The sequence below is a fragment of the Lampetra fluviatilis genome, chromosome 44 (assembly GCF_964198595.1).
Source record: "Lampetra fluviatilis chromosome 44, kcLamFluv1.1, whole genome shotgun sequence".
Taxonomy (NCBI): domain Eukaryota; kingdom Metazoa; phylum Chordata; class Hyperoartia; order Petromyzontiformes; family Petromyzontidae; genus Lampetra; species Lampetra fluviatilis.
The window spans coordinates 8,521,860-8,545,517 of record NC_136318.1 but is presented as its reverse complement, the minus strand read 5'-3'; the positions used below and the strand labels follow the sequence as shown (position 1 = coordinate 8,545,517).

The following is a 23,658-nucleotide window of genomic DNA, read 5'->3' as shown; positions in this document are numbered from 1 at the left end:
CATACGCCGCAATGGCGAGATGTTAACGACCTCCCCTGGTATGCAGGAGGTCGATCCCGACCCTGACGCCTGTTGTATATTTGGAGTTTGCATGTTCTCCCCGTGGTCGCGTGGATTTTTCTCCAGGTCCTCCGGTTTTTCCCTCCACATTAAGAATCATTCGTTTAGAGGGTTTGGCTGCTATGAATTTCCATACGATAATCCACTTCGTTGAGCTGTCATCTGCGGGCAGGTCATTTCTGAAAAAGATCTGTATTGCTCAGTGGGCCTTTTCTGGTAAAATACAAAAAGGTTCATTTTAGTTTCTATAGTTTACATGCCTCAACAATCTGCAAAAACTATATACATGGGGGAGTCTGTTCGTGTTAGTTTGTGTTGCTGAGATAATGGGTGCTCGCTAATGGCTTGGGAAGTCCTTAACGTGGGAGTTGGACCCAACATGGCTATTGACGAATGTGAGAAAAAGAGTTTTTTTAAATTATGCTTAGTTCATATAAGTTTTTATTTTATTTTGCGTAACCAGGTGAGAATATTTTGTGTAACCAGAGGCCAGGGTCTCATTTGCCAGAGTGAGTGGGAACATTATTTGTCTGCTAATAGGGGGGAGGTGGGGGGGGTGATGATGAATGAGGAATGTTCGGTGTCGTGTTTCAAATGTGGAAAAAAATGGGTCTTGAAACCGGCACGCAATGGTTTTTACTCTTTGTGAATGACGACGTCAGGGGGGATATTTGACATCAACTGTGAAGCAGACGGAGCGTAGTCGCCGTGGTTTTTTCGGTGATTGCACACCGCAGTATTAATCGGGGCGGCCGCTGGAATTTCGAACCCCCTTGCAACGCCGCTACATTTGGGTCACGTCAACGCAACTTATCACCGAGTGTGTCTTGAACGCATGCGTGGTCGGGGCAACTCTTGTGCGCCAACTGCACGCTAAGTGTCGGTGACCTCACCACGGCGCTTGTACCAGGTTAGGTGCACCTTGAGGCCACGTGAAGTGTCGAGGGCTCCACTGGCTGGCAGGAGGTCACGGAACAGACCCAGGCGCCATGGGTTGAGTGAGTGAGCTGATTTTACAGATGCACCACCTGTGCTCCCTACTGTGCCCAACTTGCCGCGTTTTAGCCGCCCGGCGCTCCGCTGGTTGTTGTGAGCCCTCGCTCCACCTGCCCACCGGCGTTGTTGGAGGGCAGATGAGGGCACTTGATGACGGTACGGTGCGAGATGTTAACTACCTCGCCTGATATACAGGAGGTCGTGCGTTCGATCCCGGCCCTGACGCCTGCTGTATATTTTGAGTTTGCATGTCTCTTCCCGTCGTCGTGTGAATTTATCTCCGGGTCCTCCGGTTTGGCCCTCCACATTCAGAATCAACACGCGTTTAGAGTATTTGGGCTGCTGTAAATGTCCACGTGATAGGCCACTTCGTTGGGCTATCACTTGTGATAGCCAAGTCGCTTCTGGACAAAAAAGAGGGGCAATGCACCTCAGTTGGGGGCCTTACCTTACCTGGTAAAACAAAACAAACAATTGACAGGTTAGTTTACTTGTACACAAGGCGAAGGGAGTCTCTATGAACGACGGCAACGGAGACCGCGGGGGGTAACCCTCCCACACAAACATTCGCCGTTCATCCATCACAGCCTTGCCGGCCGGAGGGGTTGGGGGGATGCATTGCTCTAACACAGAGTTGGGAAACATCAGCACACACAGGGGCCACAGCTAATGGGTAACGTCCGTTGGCTAAGAGATTTGTTTTTAACCCAGCCACACACGCGAGTGACGTAAGAGTTAAGATGCTGCTTCTTCTTCTGTCCATTCGAGCTCATGGATTTCTTGCAGAATGCCTCTTGTCTGTGTGTGTGTGTGATGGAGGTGGGGGTTATGCGCAGACATGCGGTGGTTGTTGGACTACTTCCGAACGCACACACGTTGTGAAATATCAGCAACGTTACTGAGTACGTCGGTGATCTCTTACGCAGAACTTGCTCCACGGGCTATTGAGTCTGTAGAGAGTGGGGTGTGAGGGGGTGGGGGGGTCGCTATATATTTGTCTTTGTGAGCGTGGCATCGACGATACGCCGGTGGAGGTGGGATAGAAGCTATCGACAACAAGACAGGGCCATGGTAACGGTGGGCATTCGGTGGCTGAGAATCGCGTTACGCTCAGCTACTCGCTAATTGGACTCGGTAATTGGAGTGGGGGGTCTCTGTCTTTCAAGGAGCTTGCACGTACTTTCTGGATGTATGTTGAACTTCTTTCGCACTGTACGTAGCTCACCGTGCTCATATGAGGGTGCGGGGGAAGGACAGCGAACGAAACACGAAAAGTCGTTCTAAAGAAATTAGCTTTCAATCTCGATTATTTAAAAGGGCATAGCTCCAGTGGCTTTCTATTATCGCAAGGAAGAGCATTCCAGACGGCCGCAAAAGCGCATCTGAAAGCGCGCGATGCGGTGACCGCCTTTGTTCGATGACCAGCCAAAAGCCGCTGTTGCTGCTGCGAGGATGACCCGAGTTCACGTGACGGTTTATGTTCCTTGACGAGAGCACAGCGAGGTATCTGTAGTTCGTTTGTGGCAAGCGCTTTGTGTGTGTAATAAGTGCGACCTTATAACGACGTATTCGTTCGGCGACAGGATGCCAATTCAGCTTCGGCGAGCACTGGACGGACATGGTCAGTGCAGCTTTACAAATCGCTGGGAAACGAAGACGCACCACAAACGTGTGTCCAGGGGTAACTAAAGTTAAATAAGGACAAATGTCCCCCCGTATAGCCTGATCAAAGATTTGGGGGAAAGTGCTTTATTCGAGCAACTATGAAGACGACCCGGCACGGTACACGAGAGGTTGGTGGCCAACAACCACCACGCCCGGCTGCCTTTGTCTCCCCATTGTCAATGTTTACACGCCGCACAAAGTACTCGTTTGAGGCCGAGTTGACGTAGAGGAGTCACAGGACCGGTTCAGGCCATGAGCGGGAATCGAACTCGGGTCCCCGGGTTCGTAGCGCAGTATGCTAACCACTATGCCACATACATACACAAGATCAACATACACATACACTATTGTAGTGATCTTGATTTCAAGCTTTCGTGACTGCAGTAATCAATACTCTCTGGTTCTTTCGGTAAAGTCACGCGGAAAAAAAAAAGATAAAAAAAAAGAACAAAAGAAAACAGGACGTTTCGGTCGCAACACAAGCGTCCGTCTTCAGGTGATGTCACGAGGCCATTATGATAATAAAAGTAAAGATTTACTAGAAGAAAGTACCTACATTAAAATCCAACGAGATCCAACTAATACTTTAGAACGTAAGACGACTGCAATCATTGCAAGTTCATTTATCCGCAAGACTGAGCAATTCCAAATTAAGCCAAGGGCCTCAACACCACCTAGACTGTATGGGCTACCAAAGATTCTTAAAATCGGCATCCCATTACGACCCATAGTAAGTACAATTGGCTCTGCCACATATAAATTAGCAAAATATATAACTAAACAAATACAGCCCTACATCGGTAGGACATCTTCATTCATAAGAACTTCAGACCATCTTGTGAATGTGATTAAATATATTAAATTTAATCCTAATGATATTCTGGTGAGTTTTGATGTGATTTATCTATTCACTAAGGTTCCAGTCATTGAGTCGCTTAAATTACTTGATAAACTAGTAAAGAATACAGGTTTACCAAAATATATTCCAAAACTAGCTGACCATTTTTTAAATAACACTTACTTCTTATGGAGAGGTGATTTCTTTAAACAAAAGGGAGGAGCAGCAATGGGCCCTCCTTTATCTCCTGCTACAGCAAATCTGTACAAGGAAATCTTTGAAACAAGAGCACTTGCCTCAAGTACATTAAAACCATCTTTTTGGTTTAGATATGTTGATGACACTTTGGTTTTCTGGCCACATGGTAATTTCTAAATCATCTCAATGCACAAAACCCGGCCATCCAGTTCACCATGGAAACGGAGGTGAATAACACACTCCCTTTCCTAGATATTTTGCTTGGACATGGCCTAAATGGCAAAATAACACACAGTCTTTACCGAAAGGGAACGCACACTGATGCCTATCTGAATGCAGATTCACATCATCACCCAACTCAGAAATCCTCTCTTATCATAACGCTCATACAATCGGGCTAAAACAGTGTCAGATGGTGAAAGTCTAGGGAGAGAGATTAAACATGTTAAAGAAGCACTACGACAGAATGTCTACAATAATGCTCAAATTAACAGAGCACTGAATGCTAAATCACGATCGCAAAGCAATACTGCTTAAAGTAATCAGATTATTAAAACAATTAAAATACCATATATCTCAGGAGTAACTGACAAATTATCCCGTGTTTTGCAAAAGCAAAACATTAAAGTAATAATTGGTACATAACACAACATTCAAAAACTAGTATCTTGTACTAAAGATGAATTGCCTAAATTATCCACAGAAGGTGTATATTGGATGAATTGCTCATGTGGCAGGTGCTATATTGGACAGACAGGACGTAACATCAGCGTAATACTAAAAGAACACCAAATAAATATTAAATTATCTCAAACACAACTGTCGGCAGTGGTAGAACATGCTTGCCAACAAGGCCACTCAATTTATTTTAATAACGTTGAAGTGTTGTGTAAAACTAATAATTACTGGCCAAGACTAATGAGAGAATCCGTTGAAATTGAGAGAAATACAAATAACTGTAATCGCTCTGACAGCTACAAGCTCAGTGCGGCTTGGAAGCGTTTTATTAAATAATACATATTACAATTCCTTATAGGGGAAACACATACTAATTGACTGATTACTAACGTAGTATATAATTACAATAACCCACCCCCTCCGCCACCTTTGATTTCTGCACCTCATTGGGTATAGTGATTGGGTTCAGTTATTAAATAATACACATTACAACTAATTACTAATCTACAACGCATTACTAATTATAACAATTAACTGATTACTATTCTATTATATAATTACAATACTTCCCCCTCACTGCCTCTGATCTCTGCACCTGATTGGGTTAAATTATGATGTCACCCTGCTGCTCAATTTAAGACCGGGAGCAGGCTTCACTCTTCTGACAAATTGCTCAATGATGCTGGATGTAATTACCAGCGAAACGTCGTGCTACTCAAAAATTGTAAATGTTGTGGATTCACTCTTCAAACACACCGATGGGCTAAAGTAGTGAACTATTTTGTCTTTTGTCAACGTGACGCATTCTTTTACTTATTGGCCATGTCGGGTGGTGGAGGGTTGCGACACATTTATAAACAACGCGATCTAACCCAAAAACCTTTATTATGAATAATATTGGTCACGAAAGCCTACGTGTTAAACATACACACACAAGTTCAACACATACATACAGTGAGGGAAAAAAGTATTTGATCCCCTGCTGATTTTGTAATTTTGCCCAATGACGAAAAAATGATCGGACTATAATTTTAATGGTAGGTTTATTTGAACAGTGAGAGACAGAATAACAACAACAAAATCCAGAAAAACGCATGTCAAAAATGTTATAAAATGATTAGCAATTTAATGAGGGAAATAAGTATTTGACCCCCTCTCAATCAGAAAGATTTCTGGCTCTCAGGTGTCTTTTATACAGGTAACGAGCTGAGATTAGGAGCACACTCTTAAAGGAAGTGCTCCTAATCTCAGCTTGTTACCTGTGAAGTATTGGAAATGACGGCAGGAAACTCCTTGACGGGTAACACACTTCTTTTATTAAATCTTCGCTTATCTCGATACAACGTGTAGTCTCTATTCTTCCACGTACGGTCACCAGACACCGGTACAACTCGTAACCTCTATTCTTCTTATAACACACCGTACTGAACTCGTGTAGACTCCAGGCCTCTGGCTACACACGCCTCACTCGTCTCGTGTAGACTCGCCTCGTGTAGACCCTATGCCTCTGGCTACACACACATCACTCGTCTCGTGTAGACTCTTCTCGTGTAGACTCGTCTCGTGTAGACCCTACGCCTCTGGCTACACCCATATCACTCGTCTCGTGTAGACTCTTCTCGTGTAGACCCTATGCCTCTGGCTACACACACATCACTCGTCTCGTGTAGACTCTTCTTGTGTAGACTCGTCTCGTGTAGACCCTACGCCTCTGGCTACACCCATATCACTCGTCTCGTGTAGACTCTAGGCCCCGGCTACACACTCGGCATGCTGACACTGCATGCTCACCCTACACTCCGCCTCTGGGTTACACAGAGTCCCGGTCCTCGCAGGACAGCGGGACTAGGTACCGCAGGGCCCTGGCTCTTCCTCCCGTCTTCAGTCTTCGCTGGTTACACTCTCCCCGTGCGCCTGTGCGCATCACCTTATATAGTCCTTCCTCCCGGGAGACGGAGCGGAAGCGGACCTCGATGCGAGCATCGCTTGTTAGTGAACCAATCACAACGCGCTATCTCTATGATCCTCTTTCCCCAACGCGTGTTTCCACTCACAAACCAATCACGCCGCGCTGCCACTCGATCACTCCCACACCAGCACGTCACCGGCACCCAGCCAATCAACACCACACAACCCACGATCCCGCGCTGACCCCTGATCCCTCACCGTCAGCGCGCGTCACCACACACACATCCAATCACAACGCGCTGGCACCTGATCGCTACCCCAGCGCGTATCACCACTACATCACCCCCCCCCACATAGCTCGCAGCCGTCCCGGCTGCTAACCAACAACCTCCCACATCGTTAACACAACAAACCCCCCCCCCCAGTGTGCCCCGTAACACAACAACAACAACAACACAACAGCAACCTATGTACAATTTGACAATAACCACAAGAAAAGTTAACAATACCACACACAACACCTTATATATAAAAAAAACTATATACAGCCCGACGAACAACATAATAAAAGCGATTTCTAGAAAATGAACGCGCCCCGCGTCTCTACAACTAACGAAGTGACGAGGCGCTCCCACTGCCTCGACTCCTCACGTGGCAGGTCAAACAAAGTAGCGCGACCTGGCGCGAGTCCGTCTGGCCGGTCCGTCATACGGGACGGGACACTGACGACCGTCAGGCGGCTCCGGCTGCTCTAGACGGCGTGGAACGGGCCTGAAAGGCCCGGCCCCGCCGCGAAGATCCGGCCGCCGGTGGTTGGCAGCTATCAGTTCCGAGACACCTGGGAGCAGATCAGGCGGAGACATGTGAGGATCAGGCAGAGACATTTCCCCCTTTGGGTCGTCGGTCACGTCACATGCTCGGCCCTCACGACACAATGGGAGGCCATATGGAGGCGAGAACGGTTTCAGTCGGGAGGGGTGGACGTACCACCGTCGTTTTCCCCATTTTATCTGAACGCACTGGGGCCGTGCAACGCGCACGATCTCCACGGGCCCCCGCCATGGCCTCAACAATTTAGGCGACGTAGCCAAGGGCGCCTGAGGGCAATGCAGCCAGGCCCTGTCACCCGGTTTCCATTCGTGCACGGACACCTTCCGTGCCCGCAGTCGTTCATTAGCAATTTGGCGAGCCCGCGAATTAAGCCGTGCGGCCTCCCTTGCTTCTGTTAGCTTGTGAATATTGAATTTAATATGTTCCGCCAATTTAGAATTGGTTCGTGGAGCGGACAGGCCAAGCTGCGTTTCCATGGGCGGTCGGCTTCCCGACCGTACATCAAATAGAATGGGGAAAACCCTGTCGCTGCATGGGGGGCCATTCTGTACGCGGCAAGGACCCCCGGGACCTGCAGGTCCCAATCTACATGTGCCTCACACACCTGCTGGCACAGCATAGAAGTCAAAGTCTTGTGAAGTCTTTCCACCATCCCGTCTGTCTGCGGGTGGTACGGGGAGGTACGCACCTTTTTAGTACCCAATAGATCGCACACCTCTTGCAACAATTTACTCGAAAAATGTTTACCTTGGTCGGTCAGCAAGCGTTCGGGAGCCCCCTTGTCCAGGACATAGCCCTGGACAAAGGCGTCCGTCACAGCCGCTGCCGACTGGTTGGCGAGAGGCCACGCCATAGGCCACCGGGTGAAATATTCGACCCCCACCAACAGGTATTTATTCCCTCTAGGCGTGACTGGAAAAGGCCCCAAAATATCGAGTGCAACGAGCTCGTTAGTGCGCGAGACCTGAATCGATTGCAGCGGTGGATTAGCTAGCACGGGCGGTGGTTTCCGTCTGGCGCACTCAACGCACCCCTTCAGAATATTTACCACGTCACTCCCCATTCCCGGCCAATAATAGTCACGCTGAAGCAGGGCAAGCGTTTTGTTTACTCCCAAATGCAAGAGGCGTTCGTGTGCGGCCAAAACAACTTTCCCCCTTACAGCAGAAGGCACCACCAGCGCATGCCGCCGGGACAAACTGTCCCATCTCATCAACATGCCCTGTTTAAGTACATAGGAGCCAGTTCGCTCCCGGTCCTCTTTAGGACCACCAACCCTGCGGCGCAATGCTAGCAGGGAGCTGTCCGCCATTTGGAGGCGGCCCCACTCCCCCAGCGACAATGAGAGCAGCGAGTCCCGATCCTGATAGGTAGCGGGGACATCCCCGATTGGCGCGCCCGCAGTCGCAGCCAATGTCCCCTTATCTTCCACAACCGGCGGTTTACAGCGCGCCGATCCCGATAGACACGCACATTTCTGACACGGCAACAATCGCGACAGGGCATCGGCATTTGTGTGTCGCAACCCCTTACGGTATGTGGTCGTGAACTGATAGTCTTGGAGGACTTCCAACCACCGTGACAATTGGCCCGAGGGTTGGGCGACCCTCAATGAATACTGTAGCGCCGCGTGGTCCGTCCGGACCGTAAAGTGACGCCCATAGAGATACGGTCTGAACTGTTGTACAAAAAAAACAATGGCGAGCAGTTCACGACGGGTGACGCAGTAGCGCTGCTCAGCCGGAGACAACACCCTGCTACCATAAGCGACCACCCTTTCGACTCCCCCAACGACCTGGGACAGTACCCCCCCAATGCCCGTGTTGCTAGCATCCGTGTCTAGCAAGAAGGGACTCGCAAAATCCGGATAACGCAAGGGTGGGGCACCTACCAAGGCGTCCCGGAGGGCGCAGAACGCGGCCTCCTCTTCCGGTCCCCATTTGAACTTCACACCCTTCGCCGTAAGAGCGTGCAAGGGTTTTGCAATAGTGGCGAAGTGCTCAACGAATCGGCGATAATACGAAGCAAACCCGATGAAACTGCGCACGTCTGCAACTGACGTGGGTGTCGCCATGAACTGACACAGTCCGTCTTTGCGGGATCGGTAGAGATCCCCGAAGAGTCGACAATGTGACCCAAGTATCTAACGGACTTACGAAAAAGGTGGCATTTGGCCGGTTTAAATTTCAATTTAGCCGATCGCATTCGCAAGAACACCCCTCTCAATCGCTGGAGGTGTTCCTCAAATGTTTTACTGAAAACAATGACATCGTCAAGGTAAATCAAGCACGTCTCCCATTGCAAGCCTGACAAAACCAACTCCATAAGGCGCTGAAACGTCGCTGGAGAGGAGTGAAGTCCCATGGGTAACCGGTTAAACTGGAACAGGCCCCCTGGAGTCCGGAATGCTGTCTTAGGTTTAGACTCTTCGTCGAGTGGCAACTGCCAGAATCCCGATAACAAATCAAGAGTCGAAAAATATCGCGCACCAGACAATGCATCGAGGGACTCGTCCATCCTGGGGAGCGGATACGCGTCAGCCACAGAGATCTTATTCAGGCGACGGAAATCTACGCTTCTTAACCAGCACAATAGGTGCTCCCCACGGACTGGAGGAAGGCGAAATAATGTCGGCTTCAAGCATATCGTTAACGGCCGACTGAACATGTTCCTTTTCAGCAGGACTCAGCCGGAAGGGATTTAACCTGACCGGTGCCGCATCGCCCGTGTCAATGTGGTGGCGTAACAAATCCGTACACCCAATGTCATATTTATGTTTACTGAACACATCAGAAAATTCCATTAGTAACTCGCGCAGCGCACCCAACTGCACCCCTGACAAATCGTCCAAGCCCGCGCACAGCGAATGGACCCATTCAAGGTCCTCCCTCGGTTCAATATTCTGCGCGGGGCTCGGATCAACATGCGCAACCAGCCGCTCCTCCGCAGGAACCCGCGCCGCGTGAGCCAGCACGGTACCCTGCTGAATGACGGCTGGCCGCGATCCAGCATTTAAAACCATCACAAACGGATCCTTGTCCGCCCGAACCAAAGTGTGAGCCACCGACAAATCGACCCCTCCTACAGCCCTGTTAGAAGGACCCAAAAGCATGCCTTGTTCCGAAGTCCCCTCCACCCATGGTTTCCTTAACCGGAGGGGAATTAACATCTGTGAACCCGGGGGCACGTGCACGGTCTGCGTCGCCAATGCTTGTATCGTGGCGCACGCCGTCCGAATCTCAGTAGGGCTCGTCAAAAATGAAATGCGGCGACCCGAAGGTAGTTCAATGCAACGCTGATCGATTAGAATTTTAATGGGCATCTTAGCCAAAAAATCAGTGCCCAATAGACAAGGAACCGCCAAAGAAGACGAAACGAAAACGGGTCCCGACAATTTGATATCTCCAATGCAAATGGACGCCCTAATCTGACCGATAATGCCCAACGATCCCCCATTTGCGGCGAAAAATGGCACATCCACTGGGAGCAGTGGACGGCACTGGACGGAGAGAATGTTATAAATGAGGTCAGATATAATAGTCGCCGACGCCCCCGTGTCCACCAATACCCTGACCTCTACCCCATCAATAGAACCCGCAACGACGGATGAACCCGCTGAAGCAGCCACAATTCTATGCCCCAACTCCGACCACTCAATGTCTCTCCGGTCCCGGCCGAAACCCCCTCGCCGTACCGAATCCCCGAACCCTAACCGGCCCTCTTCCGTCGCTCCGCGACGGCCCATGCGTGTCGAGTGTGTGGGCCGAGCATGTGAGGTGCCGCGACTTGCCGGGGTTTGTAGGGATGCCTTGGGGCCTTGATCGTCGTCCAGCCGAGATCCCATGGCGCGCTGACGGGGAGCGCGGCAACCGGACGCCACGTGGCCCCGGAGGCCGCAGTTGTAGCACGTGATGAGGGTCGTCGGTAGGACATCTTCATTCATAAGAACTTCAGACCATCTTGTGAATGTGATTAAATATATTAAATTTAATCCTAATGATATTCTGGTGAGTTTTGATGTGATTTATCTATTCACTAAGGTTCCAGTCATTGAGTCGCTTAAATTACTTGATAAACTAGTAAAGAATACAGGTTTACCAAAATATATTCCAAAACTAGCTGACCATTTTTTAAATAACACTTACTTCTTATGGAGAGGTGATTTCTTTAAACAAAAGGGAGGAGCAGCAATGGGCCCTCCTTTATCTCCTGCTACAGCAAATCTGTACAAGGAAATCTTTGAAACAAGAGCACTTGCCTCAAGTACATTAAAACCATCTTTTTGGTTTAGATATGTTGATGACACTTTGGTTTTCTGGCCACATGGTAATTTCTAAATCATCTCAATGCACAAAACCCGGCCATCCAGTTCACCATGGAAACGGAGGTGAATAACACACTCCCTTTCCTAGATATTTTGCTTGGACATGGCCTAAATGGCAAAATAACACACAGTCTTTACCGAAAGGGAACGCACACTGATGCCTATCTGAATGCAGATTCACATCATCACCCAACTCAGAAATCCTCTCTTATCAAGACGCTCATACAATCGGGCTAAAACAGTGTCAGATGGTGAAAGTCTAGGGAGAGAGATTAAACATGTTAAAGAAGCACTACGACAGAATGTCTACAATAATGCTCAAATTAACAGAGCACTGAATGCTAAATCACGATCGCAAAGCAATACTGCTTAAAGTAATCAGATTATTAAAACAATTAAAATACCATATATCTCAGGAGTAACTGACAAATTATCCCGTGTTTTGCAAAAGCAAAACATTAAAGTAATAATTGGTACATAACACAACATTCAAAAACTAGTATCTTGTACTAAAGATGAATTGCCTAAATTATCCACAGAAGGTGTATATTGGATGAATTGCTCATGTGGCAGGTGCTATATTGGACAGACAGGACGTAACATCAGCGTAATACTAAAAGAACACCAAATAAATATTAAATTATCTCAAACACAACTGTCGGCAGTGGTAGAACATGCTTGCCAACAAGGCCACTCAATTTATTTTAATAACGTTGAAGTGTTGTGTAAAACTAATAATTACTGGCCAAGACTAATGAGAGAATCCGTTGAAATTGAGAGAAATACAAATAACTGTAATCGCTCTGACAGCTACAAGCTCAGTGCGGCTTGGAAGCGTTTTATTAAATAATACATATTACAATTCCTTATAGGGGAAACACATACTAATTGACTGATTACTAACGTAGTATATAATTACAATAACCCACCCCCTCCGCCACCTTTGATTTCTGCACCTCATTGGGTATAGTGATTGGGTTCAGTTATTAAATAATACACATTACAACTAATTACTAATCTACAACGCATTACTAATTATAACAATTAACTGATTACTATTCTATTATATAATTACAATACTTCCCCCTCACTGCCTCTGATCTCTGCACCTGATTGGGTTAAATTATGATGTCACCCTGCTGCTCAATTTAAGACCGGGAGCAGGCTTCACTCTTCTGACAAATTGCTCAATGATGCTGGATGTAATTACCAGCGAAACGTCGTGCTACTCAAAAATTGTAAATGTTGTGGATTCACTCTTCAAACACACCGATGGGCTAAAGTAGTGAACTATTTTGTCTTTTGTCAACGTGACGCATTCTTTTACTTATTGGCCATGTCGGGTGGTGGAGGGTTGCGACACATTTATAAACAACGCGATCTAACCCAAAAACCTTTATTATGAATAATATTGGTCACGAAAGCCTACGTGTTAAACATACACACACAAGTTCAACACATACATACAGTGAGGGAAAAAAGTATTTGATCCCCTGCTGATTTTGTAATTTTGCCCAATGACGAAAAAATGATCGGACTATAATTTTAATGGTAGGTTTATTTGAACAGTGAGAGACAGAATAACAACAACAAAATCCAGAAAAACGCATGTCAAAAATGTTATAACATGATTTGCAATTTAATGAGGGAAATAAGTATTTGACCCCCTCTCAATCAGAAAGATTTCTGGCTCTCAGGTGTCTTTTATACAGGTAACGAGCTGAGATTAGGAGCACACTCTTAAAGGAAGTGCTCCTAATCTCAGCTTGTTACCTGTGAAGTATTGGAAATGACGGCAGGAAACTCCTTGACGGGTAACACACTTCTTTTATTAAATCTTCGCTTATCTCGATACAACGTGTAGTCTCTATTCTTCCACGTACGGTCACCAGACACCGGTACAACTCGTAACCTCTATTCTTCTTATAACACACCGTACTGAACTCGTGTAGACTCCAGGCCTCTGGCTACACACGCCTCACTCGTCTCGTGTAGACTCGCCTCGTGTAGACCCTATGCCTCTGGCTACACACACATCACTCGTCTCGTGTAGACTCTTCTCGTGTAGACTCGTCTCGTGTAGACCCTACGCCTCTGGCTACACCCATATCACTCGTCTCGTGTAGACTCTTCTCGTGTAGACCCTATGCCTCTGGCTACACACACATCACTCGTCTCGTGTAGACTCTTCTTGTGTAGACTCGTCTCGTGTAGACCCTACGCCTCTGGCTACACCCATATCACTCGTCTCGTGTAGACTCTAGGCCCCGGCTACACACTCGGCATGCTGACACTGCATGCTCACCCTACACTCCGCCTCTGGGTTACACAGAGTCCCGGTCCTCGCAGGACAGCGGGACTAGGTACCGCAGGGCCCTGGCTCTTCCTCCCGTCTTCAGTCTTCGCTGGTTACACTCTCCCCGTGCGCCTGTGCGCATCACCTTATATAGTCCTTCCTCCCGGGAGACGGAGCGGAAGCGGACCTCGATGCGAGCATCGCTTGTTAGTGAACCAATCACAACGCGCTATCTCTATGATCCTCTTTCCCCAACGCGTGTTTCCACTCACAAACCAATCACGCCGCGCTGCCACTCGATCACTCCCACACCAGCACGTCACCGGCACCCAGCCAATCAACACCACACAACCCACGATCCCGCGCTGACCCCTGATCCCTCACCGTCAGCGCGCGTCACCACACACACATCCAATCACAACGCGCTGGCACCTGATCGCTACCCCAGCGCGTATCACCACTACATCACCCCCCCCCACATAGCTCGCAGCCGTCCCGGCTGCTAACCAACAACCTCCCACATCGTTAACACAACAAACCCCCCCCCCCAGTGTGCCCCGTAACACAACAACAACAACAACACAACAGCAACCTATGTACAATTTGACAATAACCACAAGAAAAGTTAACAATACCACACACAACACCTTATATATAAAAAAACTATATACAGCCCGACGAACAACATAATAAAAGCGATTTCTAGAAAATGAACGCGCCCCGCGTCTCTACAACTAACGAAGTGACGAGGCGCTCCCACTGCCTCGACTCCTCACGTGGCAGGTCAAACAAAGTAGCGCGACCTGGCGCGAGTCCGTCTGGCCGGTCCGTCATACGGGACGGGACACTGACGACCGTCAGGCGGCTCCGGCTGCTCTAGACGGCGTGGAACGGGCCTGAAAGGCCCGGCCCCGCCGCGAAGATCCGGCCGCCGGTGGTTGGCAGCTATCAGTTCCGAGACACCTGGGAGCAGATCAGGCGGAGACATGTGAGGATCAGGCAGAGACATTTCCCCCTTTGGGTCGTCGGTCACGTCACATGCTCGGCCCTCACGACACAATGGGAGGCCATATGGAGGCGAGAACGGTTTCAGTCGGGAGGGGTGGACGTACCACCGTCGTTTTCCCCATTTTATCTGAACGCACTGGGGCCGTGCAACGCGCACGATCTCCACGGGCCCCCGCCATGGCCTCAACAATTTAGGCGACGTAGCCAAGGGCGCCTGAGGGCAATGCAGCCAGGCCCTGTCACCCGGTTTCCATTCGTGCACGGACACCTTCCGTGCCCGCAGTCGTTCATTAGCAATTTGGCGAGCCCGCGAATTAAGCCGTGCGGCCTCCCTTGCTTTTGTTAGCTTGTGAATATTGAATTTAATATGTTCCGCCAATTTAGAATTGGTTCGTGGAGCGGACAGGCCAAGCTGCGTTTCCATGGGCGGTCGGCTTCCCGACCGTACATCAAATAGAATGGGGAAAACCCTGTCGCTGCATGGGGGGCCATTCTGTACGCGGCAAGGACCCCCGGGACCTGCAGGTCCCAATCTACATGTGCCTCACACACCTGCTGGCACAGCATAGAAGTCAAAGTCTTGTGAAGTCTTTCCACCATCCCGTCTGTCTGCGGGTGGTACGGGGAGGTACGCACCTTTTTAGTACCCAATAGATCGCACACCTCTTGCAACAATTTACTCGAAAAATGTTTACCTTGGTCGGTCAGCAAGCGTTCGGGAGCCCCCTTGTCCAGGACATAGCCCTGGACAAATGCGTCCGTCACAGCCGCTGCCGACTGGTTGGCGAGAGGCCACGCCATAGGCCACCGGGTGAAATATTCGACCCCCACCAACAGGTATTTATTCCCTCTAGGCGTGACTGGAAAAGGCCCCAAAATATCGAGTGCAACGAGCTCGTTAGTGCGCGAGACCTGAATAGATTGCAGCGGTGGATTAGCTAGCACGGGCGGTGGTTTCCGTCTGGCGCACTCAACGCACCCCTTCAGAATATTTACCACGTCACTCCCCATTCCCGGCCAATAATAGTCACGCTGAAGCAGGGCAAGCGTTTTGTTTACTCCCAAATGCAAGAGGCGTTCGTGTGCGGCCAAAACAACTTTCCCCCTTACAGCAGAAGGCACCACCAGCGCATGCCGCCGGGACAAACTGTCCCATCTCATCAACATGCCCTGTTTAAGTACATAGGAGCCAGTTCGCTCCCGGTCCTCTTTAGGACCACCAACCCTGCGGCGCAATGCTAGCAGGGAGCTGTCCGCCATTTGGAGGCGGCCCCACTCCCCCAGCGACAATGAGAGCAGCGAGTCCCGATCCTGATAGGTAGCGGGGACATCCCCGATTGGCGCGCCCGCAGTCGCAGCCAATGTCCCCTTATCTTCCACAACCGGCGGTTTACAGCGCGCCGATCCCGATAGACACGCACATTTCTGACACGGCAACAATCGCGACAGGGCATCGGCATTTGTGTGTCGCAACCCCTTACGGTATGTGGTCGTGAACTGATAGTCTTGGAGGACTTCCAACCACCGTGACAATTGGCCCGAGGGTTGGGCGACCCTCAATGAATACTGTAGCGCCGCGTGGTCCGTCCGGACCGTAAAGTGACGCCCATAGAGATACGGTCTGAACTGTTGTACAAAAAAAACAATGGCGAGCAGTTCACGACGGGTGACGCAGTAGCGCTGCTCAGCCGGAGACAACACCCTGCTACCATAAGCGACCACCCTTTCGACTCCCCCAACGACCTGGGACAGTACCCCCCCAATGCCCGTGTTGCTAGCATCCGTGTCTAGCAAGAAGGGACTCGCAAAATCCGGATAACGCAAGGGTGGGGCACCTACCAAGGCGTCCCGGAGGGCGCAGAACGCGGCCTCCTCTTCCGGTCCCCATTTGAACTTCACACCCTTCGCCGTAAGAGCGTGCAAGGGTTTTGCAATAGTGGCGAAGTGCTCAACGAATCGGCGATAATACGAAGCAAACCCGATGAAACTGCGCACGTCTGCAACTGACGTGGGTGTCGCCATGAACTGACACAGTCCGTCTTTGCGGGATCGGTAGAGATCCCCGAAGAGTCGACAATGTGACCCAAGTATCTAACGGACTTACGAAAAAGGTGGCATTTGGCCGGTTTAAATTTCAATTTAGCCGATCGCATTCGCAAGAACACCCCTCTCAATCGCTGGAGGTGTTCCTCAAATGTTTTACTGAAAACAATGACATCGTCAAGGTAAATCAAGCACGTCTCCCATTGCAAGCCTGACAAAACCAACTCCATAAGGCGCTGAAACGTCGCTGGAGAGGAGTGAAGTCCCATGGGTAACCGGTTAAACTGGAACAGGCCCCCTGGAGTCCGGAATGCTGTCTTAGGTTTAGACTCTTCGTCGAGTGGCAACTGCCAGAATCCCGATAACAAATCAAGAGTCGAAAAATATCGCGCACCAGACAATGCATCGAGGGACTCGTCCATCCTGGGGAGCGGATACGCGTCAGCCACAGAGATCTTATTCAGGCGACGGAAATCTACGCTTCTTAACCAGCACAATAGGTGCTCCCCACGGACTGGAGGAAGGCGAAATAATGTCGGCTTCAAGCATATCGTTAACGGCCGACTGAACATGTTCCTTTTCAGCAGGACTCAGCCGGAAGGGATTTAACCTGACCGGTGCCGCATCGCCCGTGTCAATGTGGTGGCGTAACAAATCCGTACACCCAATGTCATATTTATGTTTACTGAACACATCAGAAAATTCCATTAGTAACTCGCGCAGCGCACCCAACTGCACCCCTGACAAATCGTCCAAGCCCGCGCACAGCGAATGGACCCATTCAAGGTCCTCCCTCGGTTCAATATTCTGCGCGGGGCTCGGATCAACATGCGCAACCAGCCGCTCCTCCGCAGGAACCCGCGCCGCGTGAGCCAGCACGGTACCCTGCTGAATGACGGCTGGCCGCGATCCAGCATTTAAAACCATCACAAACGGATCCTTGTCCGCCCGAACCAAAGTGTGAGCCACCGACAAATCGACCCCTCCTACAGCCCTGTTAGAAGGACCCAAAAGCATGCCTTGTTCCGAAGTCCCCTCCACCCATGGTTTCCTTAACCGGAGGGGAATTAACATCTGTGAACCCGGGGGCACGTGCACGGTCTGCGTCGCCAATGCTTGTATCGTGGCGCACGCCGTCCGAATCTCAGTAGGGCTCGTCAAAAATGAAATGCGGCGACCCGAAGGTAGTTCAATGCAACGCTGATCGATTAGAATTTTAATGGGCATCTTAGCCAAAAAATCAGTGCCCAATAGACAAGGAACCGCCAAAGAAGACGAAACGAAAACGGGTCCCGACAATTTGATATCTCCAATGCAAATGGACGCCCTAATCTGACCGATAATGCCCAACGATCCCCCATTTGCGGCGAAAAATGGCACATCCACTGGGAGCAGTGGACGGCACTGGACGGAGAGAATGTTATAAATGAGGTCAGATATAATAGTCGCCGACGCCCCCGTGTCCACCAATACCCTGACCTCTACCCCATCAATAGAACCCGCAACGACGGATGAACCCGCTGAAGCAGCCACAATTCTATGCCCCAACTCCGACCACTCAATGTCTCTCCGGTCCCGGCCGAAACCCCCTCGCCGTACCGAATCCCCGAACCCTAACCGGCCCTCTTCCGTCGCTCCGCGACGGCCCATGCGTGTCGAGTGTGTGGGCCGAGCATGTGAGGTGCCGCGACTTGCCGGGGTTTGTAGGGATGCCTTGGGGCCTTGATCGTCGTCCAGCCGAGATCCCATGGCGCGCTGACGGGGAGCGCGGCAACCGGACGCCACGTGGCCCCGGAGGCCGCAGTTGTAGCACGTGATGAGGGTCGTCGGTGATCTCGGTTGCTCCAGCTTGCGGGTCGATCGCAGAGGCGACCGACCCCCCGACCTCCAGTCCCCCGGTCGTCCCGCGGTGAACGCCTCCTCTCGTGGACTGGCGACTTGTGGTTCGGTGATCACCGGACCCGGAGTTGAGGCCACAGCCGCGTTGCAGACGACCCCCTGTTTGCGTTGAAGGGCCTCGTGCGCTTGTATACTCGTAGCGACCCGTAAGGAAGAAATGTCGATCTCGTCGGCCGTGTTGATGGGGACCCCCAGGTCCTGTGCCAACTTAAGCAGCTGCTCCAAAACCATCGCATCCTGGCCCTCCTCGTCCATCCGAGGGAATGCAGCATCGGCGAGAGCCAGCAACGCCGTGCGATAGGCGAGCGCGGTCTCCGTGTCCGCCTTCCGCCTCGCGTAAAAATGATGGCGGCACGCCGAGGGAGGTCCGTAGACCCTGGCCATGAGACCCAGCGCTGCCTTAAGCGTGGATCGGTCCGACCTCCGAGCTGACATGAAGGCCGCGAGCGCGTTGTCGTCCAACATGGCAGGCAATGCCCGCAGCGCCGTAGCATCAGACCAGGCCGACATCTCCTGATGCGCCAAAAACCTGCGCTGAAACTGGCCCCAGTCCCCGCCCTCCGCCTTGAAGGCTGACAATGCGGGGAGGCGCTGTTGAAAAATGAAGTCGTCCTCTGCGTCGTGGTTCCTTCCCGCCGCGCCGTCGGTGTGTAAGATGGCGGCTCCAATGGCGGACGCCTGATGGCGGTCCGCAGCGCGCGTCGATGACGTAAGATGGCGCGCTTGGAGACCCGCAGCCACGTGGCGGTCGCCGTTCCCGCCAAAAGTCGCCGCCGATGAAATGGCGGGAATCGCCAAGTCATTTTGGCGGGAATCTGCGGGGCGACCCTGTAGAATGTCCGCTGCCGTCTCCGCTCCAGCCGACGAGCTGATCTCCGCCAGGATGGACGCGGCGGCGAGCAGCAGCTCCGCCAGACGAGAGTGCGCCTCCCGGAGCACGGCCTCGGTCCCCCGCCGCTCCTCCGGCGCCGCCGGCGGATCCTGCAGCGTGGGCCATTCTTCGTCCTCACCCCCCGACGGCAGCTGGCCCGGGTCGTCAAGGTTGTCCTCGCGGTCACTCCCGTGGGTCCGAATGGTCTTCCTCGTATCCATGCTTGGAAGACAGTTTCACTTCTGACGCCAGTTGAAGTATTGGAAATGACGGCAGGAAACTCCTTGACGGGTAACACACTTCTTTTATTAAATCTTCGCTTATCTCGATACAACGTGTAGTCTCTATTCTTCCGCGTACGGTCACCAGACACCGGTACAACTCGTAACCTCTATTCTTCTTATAACACACCGTACTGAACTCGTGTAGACTCCAGGCCTCTGGCTACACACGCCTCACTCGTCTCGTGTAGACTCGCCTCGTGTAGACCCTATGCCTCTGGCTACACACACATCACTCGTCTCGTGTAGACTCTTCTCGTGTAGACTCGTCTCGTGTAGACCCTACGCCTCTGGCTACACCCATATCACTCGTCTCGTGTAGACTCTTCTCGTGTAGACCCTATGCCTCTGGCTACACACACATCACTCGTCTCGTGTAGACTCTTCTTGTGTAGACTCGTCTCGTGTAGACCCTACGCCTCTGGCTACACCCATATCACTCGTCTCGTGTAGACTCTAGGCCCCGGCTACACACTCGGCATGCTGACACTGCATGCTCACCCTACACTCCGCCTCTGGGTTACACAGAGTCCCGGTCCTCGCAGGACAGCGGGACTAGGTACCGCAGGGCCCTGGCTCTTCCTCCCGTCTTCAGTCTTCGCTGGTTACACTCTCCCCGTGCGCCTGTGCGCATCACCTTATATAGTCCTTCCTCCCGGGAGACGGAGCGGATGCGGACCTCGATGCGAGCATCGCTTGTTAGTGAACCAATCACAACGCGCTATCTCTACGATCCTCTTTCCCCAACGCGTGTTTCCACTCACCAACCAATCACGCCGCGCTGCTACTCGATCACTCCCACACCAGCACGTCACCGGCACCCAGCCAATCAACACCACACAACCCACGATCCCGCGCTGACCCCTGATCCCTCACCGTCAGCGCGCGTCACCACACACACATCCAATCACAACGCGCTGGCACCTGATCGCTACCCCAGCGCGTATCACCACTACACCTGTATAAAAGACACCTGTTCACAGAAGAAATCAATCAATCAGATTCCCAACTCTCCACCATGGCCAAGACCAAAGAGCTCTCCAAGGATGTCAGGGACAAGATTGTAGACCTACACAAGGCTGGAATGGGCTACAAGACCATCGCCAAGCAGCTTGGTGAGAAGGTGACAACAGTTGGTGCGATTATGCGCAAATGGAAGAAACATAAAAGAACTGTCAATCTCCCTCGGCCTGGGGCTCCATGCAAGATCTCACCTCGTGGAGTTGCAATGATCATGAGAACGGTGAGCAATCAGCCCAGAACTACACGGGAGGATCTTGTCAATGATCTCAAGGCAGCTGGGACCATAGTCACCAAGAAAACAGTTGGTAACACACTACGCCGTGAAGGACTGAAATCCTGCAGCGCCCGCAAGGTCCCCCTGCTTAAGAAAGCACATATACATGCCCGTCTGAAGTTTGCCAATGAACATCTGAATGATTCAGAGGACAACTGGGTGAAAGTGTTGTTGTCAGATGAGACCAAAATGGAGCTCTTTGGCATCAACTCAACTCGCCGTGTTTGGAGGAGGAGGAATGCTGCCTTTGACCCCAAGAACACCATCCCCACCGTCAAACATGGAGGTGGAAACATTATGCTTTGGGGGTGTTTTTCTGCTAAGGGGACAGGACAACTTCACCGCATCAAAGGAACGATGGACGGGGCCATGTACCGTAAAATCTTGGGTGAGAACCTCCTTCCCTCAGCCAGGGCATTGAAAATGGGTCGTGGATGGGTATTCCAGCATGACAATGACCCAAAACACATGGCCAAGGCAACAAAGGAGTGGCTCAAGAAGAAGCACATTAAGGTCCTGGAGTGGCCTAGCCAGTCTCCAGACCTTAATCCCATAGAAAATCTGTGGAGGGAGCTGAAGGTTCGAGTTGCCAAACGTCAGCCTCGAAACCTTAATAACTTGGAGAAGATCTGCAAAGAGGAGTGGGACAAAATCCCTCTTGAGATGTGTGCAAACCTGGTGGCCAACTACAAGAAACGTCTGACCTCTGTAATTGCCAACAAGGGTTTTGCCACCAAGTACTAAGTCATGTTTTGCAGAAGGGTCAAATACTTATTTCCCTCATTAAAATGCAAATCAATTTATAACATTTTTGACATGCGTTTTTCTGGATTTTTGTTGTTGTTATTCTGTCTCTCACTGTTCAAGTAAACCTACCATTAAAATTATAGACTGATCATTTCTTTGTCAGTGGGCAAACGTACAAAATTAGCAGGGGATCAAATACTTTTTTCCCTCACTGTACATACACACACAAGTTCAACACATACATACACACGTACATAACCAGGGCGGCCGCTGGAAAATCGAACAGCGGAGTGCCTCTGCAACGAGTGGCGAGCGAGCTGCCGCTCGGGGCACGTCACGGCCCCTGGGCGATCTGCGACGCTGGCGGGGCTTGTTGTCATCCCCAGTGCGGGAGTCATCCGCAGTGTCACATTTCGCTCTGAGAATGCCATTGTCCTGGGCGCCGATGTGACGGACGACAACGAGTCAAGTTTATCGTTCCCCCCCCCCCCCCCCGAGGCCGCCCCCTGCCAGTAACGTGAGATTTACTGTTCACGCCACAGCCTGACTCATGACACGGTCACTCACTTTAGTTTGTTGTCTTCGTCCCCCACCCCCCGCACTTCCGAGTAGCGCGGTTGGCGACGTGCGGTGCGAAAGAAGTTCAGCACACATGAGGTACATACTCAGCATCATCAGCAGCAGCAGCAGCAGCAAAGGTGTCGTCACCAATATGGCCAGGAGATGGCAGAGCAACAATGGATTATTGAGACTATCTGTGCGGAGCGTTTGACTGTTACCTCCGTCTCGCGTGTGCGACTTGCCCCTGAGTCACACGCATTGATGGTATCTGCCAATCATTCCGATGCAGGTGCCTCTTTAAAGCCACGTGACTCCCTGAGGATTCCTTTTATCATCATCAGCAGCAACAGCAGCAACATTACTCCCAAAATTAAAAGTAACTTGATTTAACAAACATCAGAAGATACTGGAGGCTAATGAGTCAGTGTTGGAATGTTGATACTTCTATAGTGGGGACGAGACTTCCCTTACAAAGTGGTTACTAATCTCTATCGACCCGGGAGGGATGATGGGCAGAGTCAACTTCACAACCCGGATTTGAACTCGCATCATTCCGAATGCGAGCAGCTCGCTCCACCGCTGAGCCGCCTGGCTCAGTACATTTTTGCCACTAAGGCCACGGGGCCTTTGTGGATCGTACAGCAAAAGAACCATTCCTATCGATGCGTTGAAATGTTATTGCCTATGGTTACACAACAGTATGCATTACACGCACGTGTGCATGCACTGTAAGGCTATAACTGACTGTTTTATGTGTAAGCGTGCGAGTCTGTGTACAGAACCACCACTGTCGACAACTTTCCTTACGAAGTTGTACCAACATTATCGACCCCAGAACGATGATGGGCTGGGCAACCCCCGCAACCAGGACTTAAACTCGCAACCTTCCGATTGCGAGCCGACTCGCTCTTATACCGCTGAGCCACCTGGCTGGAGACACGGCACACTCATGTCATGTATGCATGTTGAATTTCTTTTACACCGTACGTTTGCCAACCGTGCTAATCGGAGGTGCGGGGGAAAGACAACAAACTAAACACAAGAAGCAGTTCCAAAGACAACAGTTTGACAATCTCGATTATTTAAAAGTGCACAGCTCCCAGTGGCTTGCTAATATCGGAAGGAAGAGCGTTCCAGACGGCCACAGAAACAGCGCA

General features: G+C 50.8%; 1 protein-coding gene across 1 annotated transcript in view; it reads left to right on the top strand.

The window, feature by feature from the left end:
• Positions 1–22,784: 22,784 nt before the first annotated feature.
• LOC144947156 (caveolin-3-like) overlaps positions 22,785–23,658 on the top strand; it is a 3,190-nt gene continuing 2,316 nt past the window's right edge. Inside the window, exon 1 of the mRNA XM_078876350.1 lies at positions 22,785–22,790. Within this exon, the coding sequence (XP_078732476.1) occupies positions 22,785–22,790 (6 nt within the window). The remainder of the gene's footprint in view (positions 22,791–23,658) is intronic.